The sequence below is a fragment of the Pituophis catenifer genome, unplaced genomic scaffold (genome assembly GCF_029215685.1).
Source record: "Pituophis catenifer annectens isolate HBS135680 unplaced genomic scaffold, rPitCat1.0.hap2 SCAF_2, whole genome shotgun sequence".
Taxonomy (NCBI): Eukaryota; Metazoa; Chordata; class Lepidosauria; order Squamata; family Colubridae; genus Pituophis; species Pituophis catenifer.
In genome coordinates, this window is record NW_027256882.1 from 119,795,681 (window position 1) to 119,816,608 (window position 20,928).

The following is a 20,928-nucleotide window of genomic DNA, read 5'->3' on the forward strand; positions in this document are numbered from 1 at the left end:
ATCCTCGTTCTTCCATTATAACTATTCACTACAGTATAGCATGAAAGTATCACCAACCTATGGATTCCTATTCCTCATACACATTTTGGATGTCAAAATACTTTCTAACATGTATATTCTACCCTTGTATTCATAATTAAACCTACACGTTCACTTTCCCACATGTATGCATTTAAACTAGTCCATATCATGTCATCATTTCTTTCAAATCTATTAATCCTTTCCCATTCTTTTAGTTTTACAAATATGAAACTTACATTTTTTTTCTTCCTTTCCTTTAATTTGTAAATCCATGCTTTTTCTCATTCACCTTCTTTACATTCCAAGTCATTATTGTCCATATTCTATAGTCATCAACAGATGAATCCCTAAAGATTGACCTCTGATACACTTCTTGGCTTTGATCAGTCAAGGCTTTCAGCTACTAAAGTAGTTCTAGATTAAGGATTTTAGCCTGTAAAACTAACATAAGCATGCTGGGCGTTGATTACACATGTAATCAACAAATATGTAACACTACAGATTGTAGTCTTCACTTTTTCTATATTATTAAAAAGTGTTCTGTGAAAGCTATGACTATGTACTGTTGTCATATCTCACCCATTTGGATAAGCAGGCAATGTTCTGACACACACTCAATATACAAATCTGATGTATCTGTGTGTTGCCTTTTGAAAACTTTCTTTAGGTACAGTATAAGTTAAGATGCCTAAGTTCTTTGTTCCTTTGTTAAGTTAATGGCATTTTCATCTCAATAGCCATAATAGTCTGGAATTGTCTGTTTACATGATATTTGTTCAAACAGTATTTGAAAACTTTTTGTTTTTGTTCTAGGTTCTTATCCCAGGTTGTCCCTAAGTTTTAAACTTAAGAGAAACATTGGCTATTTCATTCTGCAGACTTATATGCCTTCTATTCTTATCACTATTCTGTCTTGGGTATCATTCTGGATTAATTATGATGCGTCAGCTGCAAGAGTGGCTTTAGGTAGGTATTTTTAATTTATTCACATTGAATATGTTAACTATACAAACATATATACTTAGATCGCATGATTGTATGAGTGGAAAATTTCCTGTTGACCAGCATTTGCACTTAAGCAAATTGGTTCCAAGTTATCTAAAATAGTTACGGTAACTTAATTGAAATGTTAACTCATCTGGACTACATAAAATATGCTCTGGGGTGATGCAGCATTATTACATAGTATCATTGCAACTCCAGTTTAAAATTCCATGTTTGACTAATTATATTGCAGCTGAAAAATTAAACATGTTCTCTTGTAAATTAAATACACAGAAATACACAAACTGCATTTTGTTCTAATCCTGATTGCTTTTACAGTATTATGCTTATGTTATTGATAATGTGAAAATTTTTATTGGATTCCTCATGTGATTTTACCATTTAAATTACAAACAAAATGGAGGAAACATCAACTTCAGATAAAAAGCCCTAGATCTGACTAATGTCAGTAATAAGGCTGGAAAAGACTCCTGTTCAAATTCAACTGCCAGCTATGAGACAAAAGAACAAGAATTATTTTTAGAGAAAACCACCAATTAGCCAAGCAAAAACAGCAGATCTGAATTAGACATAAGATGCCACTTTAAAGAACTGGCCTATCTGAGCTACTTTTCTTTCCAGCCCTAAACCCTTGTCTGCTTTGTCTATTTGTTTTATATCTGAAAGCAACCTCTCCCTATTTAAAACAGCTCTGACTGCTGTGAGGGTTACAGATAACTTGAAAAGGGAGTTGCGGATATAATAAATATTCCTTTCCATCCATCCAAAACCTGAGGTGCTGCTGCTCATCAGGATAAATAATACTGAATTAGACCTATATGCTGATTCAATAGAAAGTAGCTTCTAGAATTCCTTACCCAAGAATACAGTAAGATTCAATTGCCCTTCTCTTACAGTCATTATCAGATGAACATAAAGCAATACTCTTAACTAATAGGATTATGTTGTTTCCTGCTAATTTCTGTTTCAAATTCTACAAATTACAAAATTTGCCAAAAATAATCTTATAAAGAATAATTGCCAGGAGATATACATTTAGATCCCCTTCATGGATTCTGTCTTGTCATGGCAAAGGGGCTTGCATAGCTCAATGAAGCTATGAGCTATACCGTGCAGGGCCACCCAAGATGTACAGGTCATAGCAGAGAGTTCTGACAAAACGTGATCCACTGGAGAAGAAAATGGCAACCCACTCCAGTGTCTTTGCCATGAAAACCCCATGGAACCAAAAGGAAAAAAGATATGACGCCAGAAGATGAGCCCCTCAGGTCGGAAGGTGTTCAATATGCTACTGGGCAAAGAGCAGAGGGCTAGTATTAGTAGCGCCAGAAAGAGTGAAGCAACTGGGCCAAAGCTGAAAGGATGGTCAGGTGTGGATGCATCTAGTGGTGAAAGGAAAGTCCGATGCTGTAAAGATTTTTTCTCCATAAGAACCTGGAATGTTGGCTCCATGAATCAATGCAAGCTGGACACGTTCAAACAAGAGGTGACAAGGCTGAACAACGACATCTTAGGAATCAGCGAAATAAAATGGACAGGAATGGATGAATTTAATTCTGATGACCATCAGGTATACTACTGCGGGCAAGAATCCCTCGGAAGAAGTGGAGTAGCTTTCATAATCAATAAAAGAGTAGTAAAAGCAACACTGGAATACAATCCCCAAAATGACAGAATGGGAGCGTATTGGCCGGTGGGAAGCTATCGGTGGCAGAAGGCAATCTCGTAAGTACCCAGGTCCTAAGCTATGGAGTGCTTTAAAGATGGTAGCCATCACCTTGAATTGCACCTGGAAGACCACTGGGAGCCACTGCAGCTCGCGCAGGAGAGGTGTTACATGGGTGCGCCGTGTCGCTCCCATAATCACCCGTTGGCCACATTCTGGACCAGTTGGAGCCTCCAAGTGCTCTTCAAGGGGAGCCCCATGTAGAGAGCATTACAGTAGTCCAGACGGAAAGTGACGAGTGCATGAGTGACCGTGCGCAAGGCATCCCGGTCCAAAAAGGGATGCAACTGGTAAATCAGGCGAACCTGATAAAAAGCCCCCCTGGCCACCGCCGTCATATGGTCTTCTAAAGACAGCCGTGCATCCAGGAGGACACCCAAGTTGCGAGCCCTCTCTGAGGGGGTCAAGATCTCATCCCCAATAGTCAGTGATGGAGCCAGCTGGCTATACCAGGACGCCGGAAACCACAGCCACTCGGTCTTGGAGGGGCTGAGTCTGAGCTTGTTTCTCCCCATCCAGATCCGCACGGCCACCAGGCACTGGAACATCACGTCAAGGGCATCATTGGGGTGGTCCGGGGTGGAAATGTACAGTTGAGTATCATCAGCGTACTAATGGAACTTCACCCCAAACCATGGATGATCTCACCCAGTGGCTTCACATAAATGTTGAACATGAGGGGTGAGAGGATCGACCCTTGTGGCACCCCACAAACAAGGTGCCTTGAGGTTGACCTCTGTCCCCCTGCCAACACAGACTGCGTGAGGTTGGAGAGGAAGGAGGAGAACCACCGCAGCATGGTGCCCCCCATTCCTAACCCCCAACCGGCGCAGCATGATACCATGGTCAATAGTATCAAAAGCCGCTGAGAGGTCTAATAGGACCAGGACAGAGGAACAACCCCTGTCCCGAGCCCTCCAGAGATCATCAACCAATGCGACCAATGCCGTTTCTGTGCTGTATGCCGGCCTGAAGCCGGACTGGTATGGATCTAGATAGACAGCTTCATCCAGGTACTGGGAAAGTTGTCGCGCCACCACACTCTCCACAACCTTCGCCAGAAAGCAAAGGTTGGAGACTGGATGATAGTTCACTAATACAGCCGGGTCCAGGGAAGGCTTCTTGAGGAGGGGCCTCACCACCGCCTCTTTCAGGGCGGAAGGGAAGAAACCCTCACTCAGAGAAGCATTAATAATCACCTGGAGCCAGTCTCGTGTGACCGCCCAGGAGGCCAGCATCAACCAGGAGGGACACGGGTCCAATAAACATGTGGCAGCGCTAATCCTACCCAGAATCCTGTCCATGTCCTTGGGAGTCACAAGGTCAAACTCCTCCCAGATAACATTCTCAAGGTCCACCTCGGTCACCCCATCTGAACCTACCCAGTCAGAGTCCAGGCTTTCCCGAATCTGAGCGATTTTGTGATGCAGGTATTGCACAAAATCGTCAGCTCTTCCCTGCAAGGGGTCTTCCCGCGCTCCCAGATGAAGTAGGGAGCGGGTCACCCTAAACAGGGTGGCTGGGTGGTTCTCTGCAGATGCAATAAGAGCGGAAAAATAATTAGATTTCGCCGCTCTTATCGCCACTAGGTAGATCTTAATATGAGATCTCACCAGTGTTCAGTCAGATTCGGAGCAGCTGGCCCTCAAATCGCTCTCCAGGCATCTTTTCTGGCGCTTCATCTCTCTCAGCTCCTCAGAGAACCAAGGAGCCAATTGAGATCGGCACCGGGTCAGAGGCCACAAAGGCACGATGCGGTCCAAAGCTCCAGCGGCCGCCCTATCTCAGGCGGCCACCAGTTCTTCAGTCGAGTCATGAGCCAGAGCCTCAGGGAATGGCCCAAGCTCCATTAGGAATCTATCCAGATCCATCAGGCGCCTGGGACGGAACCACCTAACCGGTTCGGTCTCCCTGCAGCGGAGGGTAGCGGCTCGGAAGTCTAAGGAGGAGTGACCATGACAAGGGCTTGATGACTACCTCCCCTACTTCTAGATCATTCAACCACTGACCAGAGACAAAAATCAGATCCAGAGTGTGTCCCCCCATTTGAGTAGGGCCTTGAACTAACTGCGTCAGGTCCATGGCCATCATGGAAGCCATGAACTCCCAGACTGCCTCTGACATTTCACCAACAGATGGCAGGTTGAAATCCCCCATGACCATAAGTCTGGGAGTATCCACCGCCACCCCCGGCTATTACGTTGAGCAGCCCGGGCAGGGCTGCCGCTACGTAGCAGGGAGCCAGGTACGCAATCAACAAGTCCATCTGCACCCCACGACCCCACTTCACAAGGAGGAACTCATATCCAGCTATCTGAGGTACAGTGGCTCCCTCGGACAAAGATCTTCCTTTATAATAGCCGCCACCTCTCCGCCCCTACCCTGAGCCCTCGGCTGATGGAATGCATGGAAGCCTGGTGGGCACATCTCAACAAGGGGAAATCCCCCCTCCCAGCCCAACCAGGTCTCCATAATACCCGCCAGGTCCGCACCCCCCTCCAGAACAAGATCGTAAATGAGGGGGGCTAGAATTCTGATAGAATTCTGTCAAGATAATATGATAGTCATAGCAAAACAACAACTCTTTTCCAACAACCCAAGAGACGACTCTACACATCACCAGACGGTCAACACAGAAATCGGATTGACTATGTGCTCTGCAGTCAAAGATGGAGAAGTTCTATACAGTCAGTAAAAACAAGACCAGGAGCTGACTGTGGCTCAGATCATGAGCTTCTCATTGCAAAATTTAGACTTAAATTGAAGAAAGTAGGGAAAAGCACTAGGCCACTCAGGTATGAACTAAATCATATCCCTGATGAATATACAGTAGAGGTGACAAATAGATTTAAGGAATTAGATCTGATAGACAGAGTGACTGAAGAACTATGGACAGACTTTCACAACATTGTACAAGAGGTAGCAACTAAAACCATCCCAAAGATAAAGAAAGACAAGAAAGCAAAATGGTTGTCTGAGGAAGCTTTGCAAATAGCTGAGGAAAGAAGGGAAGCGAAAGGCAAGGAAGAAAGAGAAAAATACACCCAGTTGAATGCAGAATTCCAGAGAATAACTAGAAGAGATAAGAATGCATTCTTAAATGAACAGTATAAAGAAATAGAAGAAAGCAATAGAATAGGGAAGACCAGAGATCTCTTTGAGAAAATTGGAGATATGAAGGGAACGTTTCATGCAAAGATGGGCATGATAAAGGATCAAAATGGGAGGGACCTAACAGAGGCAGAAGAGATTAAAAAGAGGTGGCAAAATTACACAGAACTATACAAGAACGAGCTTAACATCCCTGATAACCATGATGGGGTGGTCACTGACCTTGAGCCAGATATCCTAGAATGTGAAATCAAATGGGCCTTAGGAAATTTGAGCAACAACAAAGCTAGTGGAGGAAACAGTATTCCAGCTGAGCTATTCAAAATCTTAAAAGACGATGCAGTAAAAGTGCTACACTCAATTTGCCAGCAAATTTGGAAAACTTGCCACAGGATTGGAAAAGGTCAGTTTACATTCCAATTCCAAAGAAAGGCAGTGCCAAAGAACGTTAAAACTATCGCACCATTGTACTCATTTCATATGCTAGTAAGGTTATGCTTAAAATCCTACAAGCTAGGCTCCAGCAGTATGTGGATCCAGAACTACCAGAAATACAGGCAGGATTTCGAAGAGGCAGAGGAACTAGAGATCAAATTGCCAACATATGCTGGATCATGGAGAAAGGGAGAAAGGGAGTTCCAGAAAAACATCTACTTCTGCTTCATTGACTATGCTAAAGCCTTTGATTGTGTGGACCACAACAAATTGTGGCAAGTTCATAAAGAGATGGGAGTACCAAACCATCTTATTTGTCTCTTAAGAAACCTACATGCAGGTCAAGAAGCAACAGTGAGAACTGGACACGGAACCACTGATTGGTTCAAAATTGGGAAAGGAGTCCAGCAAGGCTGTATACTGTCACCCTGCCTATTTAACCTATATGCAGAGCACATCATGAGAAAGGCGGGGCTAGATGAATCAAAAGTTGGAGTTAAGATTGCCGGGAGAAATATCAACAACCTCAGATATGCATATGATACCACTCTAATGGCAAAAAGAAAAATGGAACTAAAGAGCCTCTTGCTACGGGTGAAGAAGGAGAGTGCAAAAGTTGGCTTGAAACTCAACATTAAGAAAACTAAGATCATGGCATCCGACCCTCTAAATTCCTGGCAAATATATGGGGAAGAAATTGGGGTAGTGACAGATTTTAGTTTCCTGGGCTCCAAGATCACTGCAGATGGGGATTGCAGCCAAAAAATTAAAAGACGCTTGCTCCTGGGGAGGAAAGCTATGGCAAATCTAGACAGCATACTAAAAAGCAGAGACATCACCCTGCCAACAAAAGTGTGTATAGTCAAGGCTATGGTTTTCCCAGTTGCAATGTATGGCTGTGAAAGTTGAACCATAAGAAAGACTGAGCGCCAAAGAATTGAGTCCTTTGAACTATGGTGCTGGAGAAGACTCCTGCGATTCCCTTGAACTGCAAGGCGATCAAACCAGTCAGTCCTAGAGGAGATCAACCCTGACTGCTCTTTAGAAGCCAGATCCTGAAAATGAAACTCAAATACTTTGGCCACCTAATGAGAAGTAAGGACTCACTGGAGAAGAGCCTAATGCTGGGAAGATTGAGGGCAAAAGAAGAAAGGGACGATAGAGAACGAGGTGGCTGGATGGAGTCACTGAAGTAGTAGGCGTGAACTTAAATGGACTCCAGAGGATGGTAGAGGACAGGAAGGCCTGGAGGAACATTGTCCATGGGGTTGCAATGGGTCGAACATGACTCCGCAACTAACAACAACATACATTTAGATATTATTGTCTTGCTGATATATCAGGTTTGTTACCTATGAATAACAACTCCTTGTTACGCAGGCAATGAATCTCACAGATGCTTCCTGTAATTTTGAATCTGTCAGGACTGATGGGAACTATACTTAGTACAGTCTACAGGATGCATTGTCCATATCATATTATCTGAAAATAATACCTGGTTTGGTCTCTGGTAGAGGACCCGAGATTGGGGAAGACACATACCACCCATAGGGATGAGGAGGAAATTTTATATCTTATACTAGTAAATAAGTATTTGTCTGACCTAGGACTTTGTCCTCTATTCATAGATTTAATGCTTTCTTCTATTTTCTGGAGAGATAAAAATGTAGCTAGATTATATCTCAGATCAGAATAGACAGGCTTTTGTTTTGTAGGGATTTTTGACTTTTTTTCAGCTACTTATTTGCCTAGATATTTTAAATCAAATTGTATTTAATGTTATTTGTTTTTTTGTTTCACTTGGTCTGCATTTCAATTTTAGATTATTTTATTACACTTAATGTTTAACCTTGCTGGTTCTTTGGGATTAAGGTACCATTTATAAATTTAAAAATAAACAAAAATGTTTGTTATTTATTGATTCCATTTCTATTTCAAGACCATGAGATGGGGCACACAGTACTCGTCCTTTAATTTCAGTTCAAAATAATTTAAGAAATAGAAAACATCCTGAAATCAACACTCTACTTTGTCCTGCACACAAATCAAACATTAGAGTGAGGTCTTCCCAACAAAACTGTTTTTAATAAAGTTCTGATTTCTTACACAGCTTTAATATATGTTGCAGTTTTGTAGTTTAAAAGTAATATATGTCTCTGTTTATTTTGTAATTAACGCTTGAATTTTATTAGAATTGGTTTTTGTTATGCATCTTCCAATACATCCGAAGACCCAAATCTTCCAATTATGTATGCCTTAATAGCTTATAAGAAGAAATATTACTATAATGTAATATGTGTTAAGCATACTGTTCTTTCAATGCAAGAATCCAGGAGCTCCATTTCAAACTCCTAAACTCTAAACAAGATATTTTATTTCTGACAACCAAACAACACATAAAAACATCTTAACTATAAAGAACATGAAGTGGAAAAACAGCAGCCTCCATCCTGCCTGTGGTAACATCTCTGTTTAACAAATCATCAGAAGAAGAAACTTTCTTTGCACTTTAACAGAGCTCAATTAAACCCAAATTTGCATCATTTGTGTGCATAATTGATATAAATGCCGTCATTTGCAGTAAAACTTCAATTTAATTGACACATCCTCAGTTTACCAATCACTAGTCTATTAAACGGCAGTAAATTCATTCATCGTAACTGAACCATTAAACCAAAATTTTACTGCATTTCCTTGATGTTGGTTTGCATATTTAATAATACTTAAAATTTTCTCAGCACCGCCATAACAAAATCAAACAACAAGGAAAGCAGGAGTAAAATGTAGGAATGAAGCTTCTTTTTACTCCTCTTTCATTTTCTGGATATACCCATGTTGCACCCTCTACTACAATGACCTTTGCACATTAACAAGAAAAACATACATACATGCAATACACACAGAAAAACAGAGAAAACATAAATGCATACTAAATTGGAATTTTGTGATGTTTTGCAGGGATTACAACGGTGCTGACAATGACAACCATTAATACCCATCTGCGAGAAACACTACCCAAAATCCCCTACGTGAAAGCCATTGACATGTATCTGATGGGCTGCTTTGTCTTTGTATTCATGGCTCTTCTGGAGTATGCCTTGGTGAACTACATCTTTTTTGGGAGGGGACCACAGCGCCAGAAGAAAGCAGCAGAAAGAGCTGCCAGTGCTAACAATGAGAAATTACGAATGGATGTCAACAAGGTAAATTGAAATGGGAAGTTTATAGAGTGTCCTCTACCAGTTGCAGTATTAGATAATTCATTTCTTCCTAACAGGCCTTTCAGAAGCAATAGCCTCTGCCAAACAAGTCACATAGGAATAAGAGAGTAACATCTTGGCTTTTAAGATAGGGTTTTCCAGATGATCAGAAGCTCCAATGCAATGAAAATGTACCCTTATTTACAGCTGGAGGATTATCCAGTCTAATGAAAATATAAATGAAAACTGATCTACAACTTTTCATTACATAGAGGTCAAATAAGCCCATTTCAAAGCAATCAAATGAATAAGACATGCTGAAGTTTATTTTTTTTAAAAAAAAGCGAGGCAAACATTTGTTTAGTTAGAATTGTTTTTTCCCCTTTTTTCACACTTCTGGTGTGCTCAACTCCTACATATGAATATATATTTTATTTAAATTTGTTTACCATTTTTATGCTATCTAATTACATTGTTATTTGGGTGGTTTACAAGAGAGAGAGACAATACAGATAATAACCAATAGTACAAGCAACATTTAAAAAAACCATTTGCAGTAGGTAAATAAGATACACACACACATATAAATTATAATAAGAATTAAATTATTTCTTGGAAGTGCTCCTGACAGTTTTGCTTCTTAATAGAACCATCCAATTCACATGATTCTAGTTAGTACTCCGAAACAGAAAAGGTCACGAGTTACATGATGTCAGGCAAAAAAAGTAGTATTGTAGGAAAGTGACTTTATTCCGATTACAAAATAAATAATACTTATTTGATCTACAAAGAATCATCTTGAAAAATCATCTTTTAATGCATTAGGAGCCTACATTGTCATTTTAATGGAACTTTCTTTCCTCAAGGTTGATTTCCAAGATCTATACATTGCACATTCAATTTTTTATCATATTTCAGGGTGATGTTTGAAGACTTTTACAATCCAAAATGATGGCTAAAAGTGCTAAAGAGCTGCATGAAGTCTTATGAGAAAAACAAGTGTGTGTGTGTGTGTGTGTGTGTGTGTGTGTGTGTGTGTGTGTTTATTCATTTTTTTATTTTACAGGTTAGCATGTTAACAATATATTTTTATAGCAAAGATATGAGTGAAAATCTAGTTCCACTGAAGTACAGAATAAATCCAGATAATATATATTTTTTGTAAAATTGTATGTATATAAAACTTGAATTAATAAATAATGTTTTCAATCCAAACGCTTTATAAGTATTTGCATGAAAATTAAGGAAAGGAGATCAGAGATATATTGAAGATTGTATAATTCCAGATTAGATTTTTTTTTTAATTTCTTCTTTTCCAGCCCCAGTATTATAATAGTGGTGCTGTGATAATTTTATTTGATTTAACTGCACAATGACTGACTAAATAGCATTGACATCTCTCTTGCTAGCCTTATCTAGCTTCTATATTTAGTTTTATTAAAGTATAGAGAGGCAGGGAAAAGAAGAATATGCTAGCATTCATCAATTTTCACTATAAGTGATATACTGCTTTCATTAGTGGCTTTTCACAAGAAAAGAATCTAGAAAACATTGATAAATTACGTTAATTAAAATATACTACACAACATAATTATGTTTACTTAAAAAGTTAAGTTTCATGGAGTTTGGAGGGATTAATATTCAGTTGATCTGATTTAAGTAGGTACCCTTAAATTGAATTAAATTGAAATTAATAGAAGAACTTTAAATAACTCATGCCTAGCTCTGTATCTCTTTGGATGTCTAGCCCATTTCATGTAATTCACTAAAAATACTGAACCTATTGAAAAATATTTTCCACAATATTCAGCATATGCTACAAATACTAACTCTGAAGAAAGTTCTATTACCTCCAGTGAGTCAGACTCCCAAAAATACATATAAAAATTAAAATCATAATTACAGTTTACATCTACCTTTTTATTACTATGGATGTTGAAAATGTCAGTGAGTTTAGAGTGCCATATGTTCTTGCAAATGAGTTTGAGTTGTAGGGGTTTTTTTGTCTAGTATTTTACAGCAAGGGGGCAATTGCTGGAGAGACAATAGTCTTCTGCCCTAATTAACATTCTGAAATTGTGGTTGGCTTGGTCATTATTTTTGTCAGGTGGAAGTTGGAAACGAGGAGTTATGCAGGAGGAGGAGCAAAAATAGGGTTCTGCAATATGCAACAGAAGGCAAAACAGCAAATGTCTCGATTGGCAAAGGGTGCCCCCTGGAGGCACTGCTTTCCAGAAGTCAAAAAGATTAATACTTTTGCTCAATGTCTATGGAGATTCTCAGTCATTTAGGTCATGATTATCCCAAAGGTGCTTTTTCAAGAGGCAACTGAACTTTCTTTGTTGTTCCTTGAAGACATTTCACTTTTCATCCAAAACGCTTCTTCCGTTCTGACCGTGGGAACTGGATGAGAAGTGAAACGTCTTTAAGGAACAACAAAGAAAGTCCAGTTGCCTCTTGAAAAAGCACCTTTGGGAATACTTTTGCTCATTCTTGCTTATAATAATGACAGTCATTTTGAGAATCATAGGATCTTTAGAACACAACACTTGTTCTTAATTGACAACCAAGCAGGAAACAGAAGACAAGAGCATTGTAATGGCTTAGAATGTTTTATTAATGTCACTTAGCCACATGAAATACAAACAAAATAGCGTAAAAGGCTAAATGAAAGAAAATAAAAACTTATTTCTGTATCACTCCATACCAAAATGTAGCTTATTTTCATTATTTTTATTTTGGCACAACAATGGCTGAATGAGGTTTGAAAATGCTAGAAGCCCCTAAATTGAGAAATTACCTATAGACGCCTTCTATATCACATTCATACAAAATAATATAATAAACAAAGCAGTAATGTGAGGATCTCAGGGTAGAAAAATAGTATGTAAATTCTGAAATGAAACAATGGAAGAAAGAAGTATAAAAATAATGGAATGAAAACTGCCTAATTTTAAAAGAATAACAGTAGATATTGGGAACCTGGCTCTTTTACAAACTTAAAAATGAATGCAGCTTTTTAAAAATTAATTACAGTGTTCTGTGTAGATCAGATCTTCTTTCTATTAGGTTGATGCTTTCTATTAGGTTGATAGGATTTCATGGAATACAGTCAGTCCTCAATTTACAATCATGATGGGCACCGAAATTTCAGCCATAAGTTGAAGCCATCAGTACAGAGGCATTATGTGATTAGACCTTATTTTTCAACCATTTTTATGGCAGTCATTATGCAAATCACATGGCATTAAACAGATCATGTGGCCTTAAGTCTGAATCCATTCCCTCCGTCAAAGATCGCAAATCACTGTCATGCAACCGTAGGATGTTGCAACTGGTCATAAATGCATGCCAATTGTCAAGCCCTTGAAATGACATGACTACAGAGGAGCAGTGTGACATTTTACATTGGTTGAAAGTGCTTTAAATTGGCTAAAATATGATTTAAAAAAAAACAAATAGCTTTGTTTAGCAATCATACAGCATATAGATGTCTACAAATATAGAAAGATATTCATTTCCTTGTTTTAAGAAATATTTCAACAGTATGTGCTTATTTTATTATTATTATTATTATTATTATTATTATTATTATTATTATTATCTTTTATTCATTAAACATGAAACTATTATTATTACTTAGTTTTCTTATAATCTTTTTAGTTTACTTAGAACAAATGTATATTTTTGTTTTAAAAAATGATATTGATGAATAAAAAGATAATTACTGATGTTGTGCAATTATTATTCAATATCACAATTAGTAATTGCTCTAATAAAAGAAGTATAAAAAAAAAAGATCTATATCTGAGGGACTACCTCTCCCCACTCTTATCAGCTTGTCCCCATTAGATCTAGCAGAGAGGGTCCCATCATCTCGGGACCTAAGTTTGGTGGGTCCTAGTACACATGCCTTCTCTAAATGGCACCTGCCTTAAGAAACCTCCTTTGTCTCAAAATTAGATTATTAAGGCCCTCAAAACTGATTATGTTATCAGGCCTGGGACTCCCAGGGCACTGGAGACTTGCTGAGATGCCTCTATTGTTGTGGTGGCCATTGTTATCCTTCACATGACCTAGAGTTCATATATTTGATTTTTTATGATATTTATTAATATGGATTTTTACATATCTGTGGTTTTTTACATTGTTGTTTTATCTCATTGTTATGTGCTACCCAGAATTGCTTTTGTAAGATGGATGACTATATAAATTAAAAAAAGGAAGAAAGAAGTTTGAGTTTAATTAAAAAATATCTATATTATTATAGAGTTTTTACATAGAGATAAACTCTATATTTATTATTTATAAATGTTTAGAAAAAAGTAAAAAAATCTAAAAGTAGTATAGATGAATATTTAATTTCTGAGTTCCTCCTTTTGTAATCCAAAGTACAAAGTACCTGTTGATATAAGCTTTACATCTCTAAACTGAATTCTAAATATTTTTTGTAGAATGCGTTAATTAATGTTCTCTCTTGAGGGGCAATGTTTATAAAAATAATGTTATAGATTTGCACTGTGACAAGAAATCATGTCAAATTTCACAAAGGTAGATTCAGAAGTATTACTTGATAAGTAAATATATCCTCTAGGGATAGTAACTATTTTTATTTGCAAATATCCTCAAAAATCTTCCTCTGTAGAGATTAATGAGACTCTTAAACATTTTGGGGGGTTTAGAAAAAGAGTTCTGATCTTGCATTTGATGCATCTGATGCATTTCCAGATCATGCACAGCCCTAAATTTTAGTCATTCCATTACTGCCCGCAACCATCATCATCCCATCCAGGTATGCAGTGAAACAAAACTTCAACAAAGGAAAAGCATTCAGAAGGTCCATCCCTTTCCGAACTGTTCAGTAGTTCCCGAAGTTCTCATAAAGTCTTACAATAATTTAAGTTTCTTTCAAATTATCTTGGAGGGATATCTCATCTCAAGGAGCCACAAAAGTGTTCTAAAACAACCTAATTGATTTGGTATTCATATGTTGGCCAAATCTGCAGGATTATAAATTTAAACATCTAAACCAGAATTTTGCAGATGAATGTGTAAATTCTGAGATCAGGTCTATATGGTGATTGCAGCAGACTTTACCAAAGGAAAGATATTTTCAAACTTAATCTCGAGAGCAGATCTTCCTAACATCAAAATGGTGGTGTTTGTGTAGAATACAGTTTTCTTTTTTTTATTTTCTGTGGACTGGACAGTTGGGAGAATGCTACCATTTGAATGAAAGGAAAACCATTAAAAATAGCTGAAGTGTCTTCTAAGGTATATGAGATAATCTAATAAACTGAAGCAGCAACTGAAGAAATGAAGTACTTCAGTTCCACAGAGAAAAAGTGCTTTGCAGCATGCATGGGCATACATCTAGGACCTATTGGGAACTCCTAAGACTAGAAGATCTTTCAATAGAAGGCAATATCTCAGGGTTGAATTGTGAAATTCTTGGTGCTCTCTCAGCTTGGTTGTTTGCTTGCAGACATTTAATTATCTAACTATAGCATCATCAAGGCAAATTATTGTGAAGTTACCTATTTTTATGCAGTAGCTTGCCCTGCTGATTTTGGAGGAGTGTAGTTTTCTCCTTGCCAGTTTCTTAATTAGAGTACTGTTTTCTGTCTCCACCGAACTCCCCATTCACTCACACTACTATTACCTAGCTGGGTAATAAGATGTTTGCAAACAAATAAATAACCAATCTCAGGGAGCACCAAGGACACCAAAAGCAGCTTATTTCCTAGGAAAAGATATAACTGCTTTAAGAGTTCCTAACAGATAGTATATAAGTACTCCTAGACTTCTCTTAAAATCCAAAGTTTTGCATAGTTATAATAGGGGTTTCTTTTTTTTAGTTTATAGGACAATGAGCTAGCACGCAGAACATTATATTAAGCATTGCCTTGCACAAAGGGAACATTTGTTGGTTCATGACATTTAAGGACTAGAATCACACAATTTAACAAACTTTGTTTTCAGTCCTAAAATGTAAAAATAGGAAAGTAAAATTGGAGTCTTACACATAGGATGGATTTCTAATGAGAAATTCTCTTTTAAAATTAGTGATATCAAATCTGTTGATATTAAAAGAACTATATTAAGAAAAAAGGAAATACTGGAAAACAATCCAAGAATGCCAAATAAAATTAAAATAATTCTGGATGTCTCACAATAATCAAAGAAATTACTATAAAATCAATAGTATAACATAATATAGCATTGTAAAAGTTGGCAAGTGCAGAAAAGTTTATTTTACTTCACATTCTGCTCTTATTTGTTGTACAATTTCTGTGTAATAATATGCAGTTTTGTGTTTGTTTCAATTAAAACTCTTAATTCAGTTCTGAAAACACAATAAATTTACCCCCCAAAATGTATACATTGATCTACTGAATTAAATTATAATGTACACTTTGAATTTCCAGTGTCTTCATGTGGAAAATCTCCTTTCATGTTTTTTTATGAATTTCCATTTTGTTTTGTTCTAAGTGTGCCATTTTTCTGTGCTAACCCCTGCACGGAAATAACTTGGAAAAATAGTTTGAAGACTATTATATTAAGTATTTGCCAGAGGGGTTTTTTATGTTAAGAACTGCCACTTCAATATTTCAGCATGTTTTACCATTGGCTTTAATGGAACTTATTCCTCCAGATTTGGTTTTGAATCTCCTGTACTTGACTTTCACGTTCTTTGTTTTCATTTTTCCCAAGCTCTTTATATATTTAGTACTTATAATCAGGCTTCATGTGAGATTGTGTAGCCTCTTCTATTTTGTCATGTGATCTGTACTATTAGCATAAATATATTTGATGGAGGACACAGATCTATGTAGCAAGGTCGCCTTCTTTTTCCTTCTGTTGAGTTTCTTATGTTCTGTTACCTTCTTCTGTCTCTATGTTTAGAAATAATGGAATGTAAAATCTATCATCCAATTTCAGAGACATTTAGAGTTACCGTAATTAATTTACAGCTACTATGTTAGTTCTAGTTTTGCTCACCATTCCCTAAGTAGTCAAATCTAAAAAATTTATTTAGCGTATTCTCTACTTTGTCTTCCAGATCTTTTATAAAGATATAAAACAAAATGGGACCGAATTGCGATCCCTGGATCCCACTGGAAATCTCTCCCCAACTAGATGGACTGCCACTTACGATTACCCTCTTAAAACGGTTAGATAGCCAGTTTTTGATCCATTTGATTGTATTAACTGTCCAAGACATCTTATGTTGGCCTTCTAACCATAAGATATTGTATAATACTGTATATGGCATGCTTTACTAAAACCCAGATAAAGTATCCATTACATTCTCATTATGTATTATATTGTAACTTTTACAGCCAAAGAACAATTAACAAATTATATATTGCTATGCCAAAGTTTATTAATTGATTCAGCCGACTTCATTTTAAAGCCATGTTGATTTAGCCTTCTGTGCTATTTTTTCTGTTCAATTATATCCTTCTTTTGTTTAATAATTACAGAAGAGTTAACTAAGGTTGTAGAATAGAATCAGAATGATCTTATTTCAATCTTTCAGTAGGAAAAATGTCTTCATTTTAACTCTTTTTTTGTCATCAACTATCAGATGATTGAAAAGTCCCTTTTAGAGATGTATTTATGTTTGTCTTAAATTTATTTAAGCCATATTGTTTGTGTTTATGTATGTGTGTTTTAAAGTAATTGTTTAGTATAAACTATTTCGCATCATATTGAATTTTAGCTTTGTTCACCCATTCCTATTGTTGTTATGTGAGTTTTTTTACATTTTTAATGTATTTATACTTAACATGTTCATGGAATCTTAATTCATATTCTTATACTCTATCATCTTAAATTTGCTTTGCTTCAGATTACATTGCAAATTACTCTGCTTTGTTTGGTGAACATTTTTCTCTTCATTCTCCACATAAGGTGTATAATTTTATAACAATAATGTCTTAGCTTTGCTTTTTTTCATGGATAGCTTCTTTGGGGCCTATGAGATGCACAACTTCACCCCATTTTCTGTTTGGGGAGCACCAATATGTTTTCCTTATTATTTCTCTAAATAATTTAGTAAACCTGCCATAATCTTGCTACTAGCATGTTTAAAATTGTAATGATCAAATATGTACTAGACTAGGAAAAAACAATACACAGATGCTAATGAAAGAATTTGTTAAGCAATAATAGATGAAAACACTATAGAAATCTGTGGCAGATAGTGTTCATTTCTTCCATTAGATTTTATACATGTATACATACATACATGCATACATACATACATATATGTGTTGCAAAATTTCATCATTGTTTAATTTGTTACCTGAAACTATTTTAAAGCTGTTCACTTGCAAGCCAGACTCACTTATAACTCCCATCTCTTATCTATGAGCTGCTGTATAGTTTAGAGATAAAAGAATTTTATCTAAATCATTTTACAATTATTTTAGATATGATACATAACTGCCCTTTTTTATTTTCTGGATGCACTTGGGAAACAAATAGATTCACCAAAAGATTTAGAGAAGGTAGAATAAGAAGACACCATTTTGGGTAACTCTATCAAGAAATATATATATATAAAAAAAAAAGGTGGGGGGAAGGATGCAAAGATTCCCATAACATTTGTGCAGACATAGAAACAATCTCTGACTGAAATAAATATGTGGCGTAACTCATTATAGAAAGTATGACCACAGACTCTAGATCTGTTGAGTATGCTGTTTAGATATTATGTTGATGGGCAAATTCAAGTATTTTGTTCTTTCCTTATTTTCTCATGAGCTTAAATATTACATTTAATTTGATTTCAAATTAGAGGATTCCCCTTTATAAAATAAGATAAATGACCACTCAGAATAGAGGTACAGATGAAAATTACTTGCAATAACCTGCTCTCTCTCAACTAAGATTAGGACAGCCACATTCCTGCAATCATTTTAGAAAGCAATAAGACTAACTTTTCCAAACCTTTGGGACAAGGGGTGCAACATAATTAAAAACTATAACACCAGGGAAGGATTACTTTTAGATAGGAGGCCAAATGATATGTTTTATCTTGTTGACTGTGTTTTATTGTGAGAATCCGGAGGACATAAAGATGTGTATAAATCAATAAACAAAATAAGGAAAGACAATGAGAATCTTTCATAGAAAGAATCATGAAATTCTGTCCAACTTCTTAAGAACAGGTCAGGATTATGTAACCAGCAAGAAAGAAAGCATGGGATTTCAAATGGAAGAATTAGAAATATTCTGAGTCACTGCGCAACAGCCTCTACCTTAGGGATGGAGTGGGGAATATATTTCTTTTTTTAAAAAAATTCCACACCCAGTTTATATAACAGTTTGTAGAAATGACCTTTGGGAGACAAGGGGAAGATCTCCACTAGGGGAATGGCTAGATAAGCAACAGTTTAGCCCACAACAAGAATGTAGACATGGCAAACATTACAGAAGGGACTTCCCTTTCTCCCTCTGCTGTAAAGAAAATGAGGGAGAAATGTACTTGCAAAATTATTTTAATGTAACTTTACAATAAAAATAATTCTGCTGGGCGGGTTTCTTGTCTGGACTACTTCACAAGGTTGATAGTCCCCAACCAGAGTAGCACTATTTTAAAGGTTGATCTTTCTTTTCCTATATGCCAATTTTGGTCCAGTTCTCTTCATTTTTAGAGGATTATTATGCTTGGGGGCGGACACATACAGACAGATAGTATCTTAGATGGCTTTACATAATTTCTTTTCAGTATTTCATCAGTTTGGAAAGGATAATAAGAAAGGAAAAACCTTAATAGAGGTTAATACTTCCAGGACGGGAGGACAAAGTGGTTAAGAATGGAATACTCAGCTGAATTCTGAGCTGCTGTGAATTTGTCTTTCAAATAATGTTATACTGTATTATGAAAAATATGGATTTTTCCCCCTCTGCAGCTGGATTCAGCCCACTTTCCAACTCCAGTTTTTCTTTTGCTTGCTTCTGCTGCATCAAATTTAGCCTCATCTTATTCTGGTTTTGAAGACTTATCCTGCTTTAGACAAATTGACAGAGTCTCAAGACCATTTTTCTCCTTTTTTTTCTGAAATTCCTTTTGATTAGAAATAATAGAAAGGGGGAAAGGATTAAGAAAAAAAAATTCCTCCTGGGATTCCAATGGCAACTGCTTGTTCTAAGGATTTTAAAGAAGAGAAAACTCTCAATAACTGGGAATTTTAATGCAGGAAAGGGAGCAGACTGCTGCTTCACAGAGGAAAATACACAAAAGGCTTAGTAATATCCCCCCCCCCTTTGGTAATCTGTTCCTTAGTTATTGTTTCAATTGATAGAACCAGTAGATTGTTTCTGGTCCATCTTATCTGTGGCAACTGAAGAGAATGTATACAGCACACCTTTCTCAAACGTTTGTTCATAAAAAATATGAGGAAGGTTAGACTAAAAAATATCAATTTCCCCCCAATATTTCAGTACTTTATCCAGCTTAGGGTGGAAATGAACCATGATATTATGCAGTTCTAGTTCAATACTTGCATTGTGTTGAACTGCATTTCATTGGTTGTCTCATACAGCATCAGCACAACACACATCAATTCTTAATTGGCATTTGTTTTTTACCCAGAACAGAATTCCTTCTATTTCAAACATTCTTCCCCCCCCAAAAAAGAAAGATAAATTCCCAAGAAAAAGTTGAATTTTTCATCATATAAAAATTGGTCTACTTGAAGTTAAGATTAGTTGTAGATTTAAATATATTATTCAATAAATGAATTTTATTTGTTCCATGATACTCACACTAAATCTGCAGTCTTAATACTGCAAAAAAACCAATCTAAAAACATTATTGATCATTATATCTCACTGTTATATAAGAATTTGCTCTGAACCGTCAGTTTCCTGAATACAATTGTTTGCTATTTTCCCTTAGCCTTATGTAAGAATATGATAAGACTGTAATATGAGGTGATAAAGACAATAGCAAACTGTAGACTATTCCAGAAAATATAGATGGTAGCTTCGCCATATTTCTGCAACAGAAATCCTGGTGACATCACCAAAAAAGTCTGTGTAAGACACTTTATGTATCAGAATGATTCCAGAATTCCATCTTCACTTTGCCCTAGGACAGAGTTTCTCATCCTCAGCAACTTTTAAGAGGGGTGGACTTCAATTCCCAGAATTCCTCAGCCAATATGGCTGGCCAGGAAATTGTGGGAGTTAAAATCCACTTCTCTTAAAGTTTGCTAAGGTTGAGAAACACTGTCCTAGGACATTCACATACAGCGTCTAAGATATAACATTCCTTTTACATCATCAGAAAGTTTATCTTCAGGTACATTTGGAGATAAAATACTTCTTGCCACAGCAGTACTCTCCTCAGGCAACATATTTTATCTCTTAGGATTCTTTTTTTAGTCTATATTTACGTACAAAATACTGGTGCAC

At 36.8% G+C, this 20,928-nt stretch overlaps 1 protein-coding gene across 2 annotated transcripts in view; it reads left to right on the forward strand.

The window, feature by feature from the left end:
• The window catches only part of GABRB2 (gamma-aminobutyric acid type A receptor subunit beta2), a 121,871-nt gene that overhangs the window by 93,215 nt on the left and 7,728 nt on the right, over positions 1–20,928 (forward strand). Inside the window, exons 7-9 of one of the 2 annotated variants that reach the window (XM_070934274.1) lie at positions 835–987; positions 9,257–9,501; positions 16,562–16,672. In XM_070934274.1, coding sequence (XP_070790375.1) covers positions 835–987; positions 9,257–9,501; positions 16,562–16,672 — 509 coding nt within the window. The remainder of the gene's footprint in view (positions 1–834; positions 988–9,256; positions 9,502–16,561; positions 16,673–20,928) is intronic. The other variant, XM_070934275.1, reaches the window with a different exon arrangement.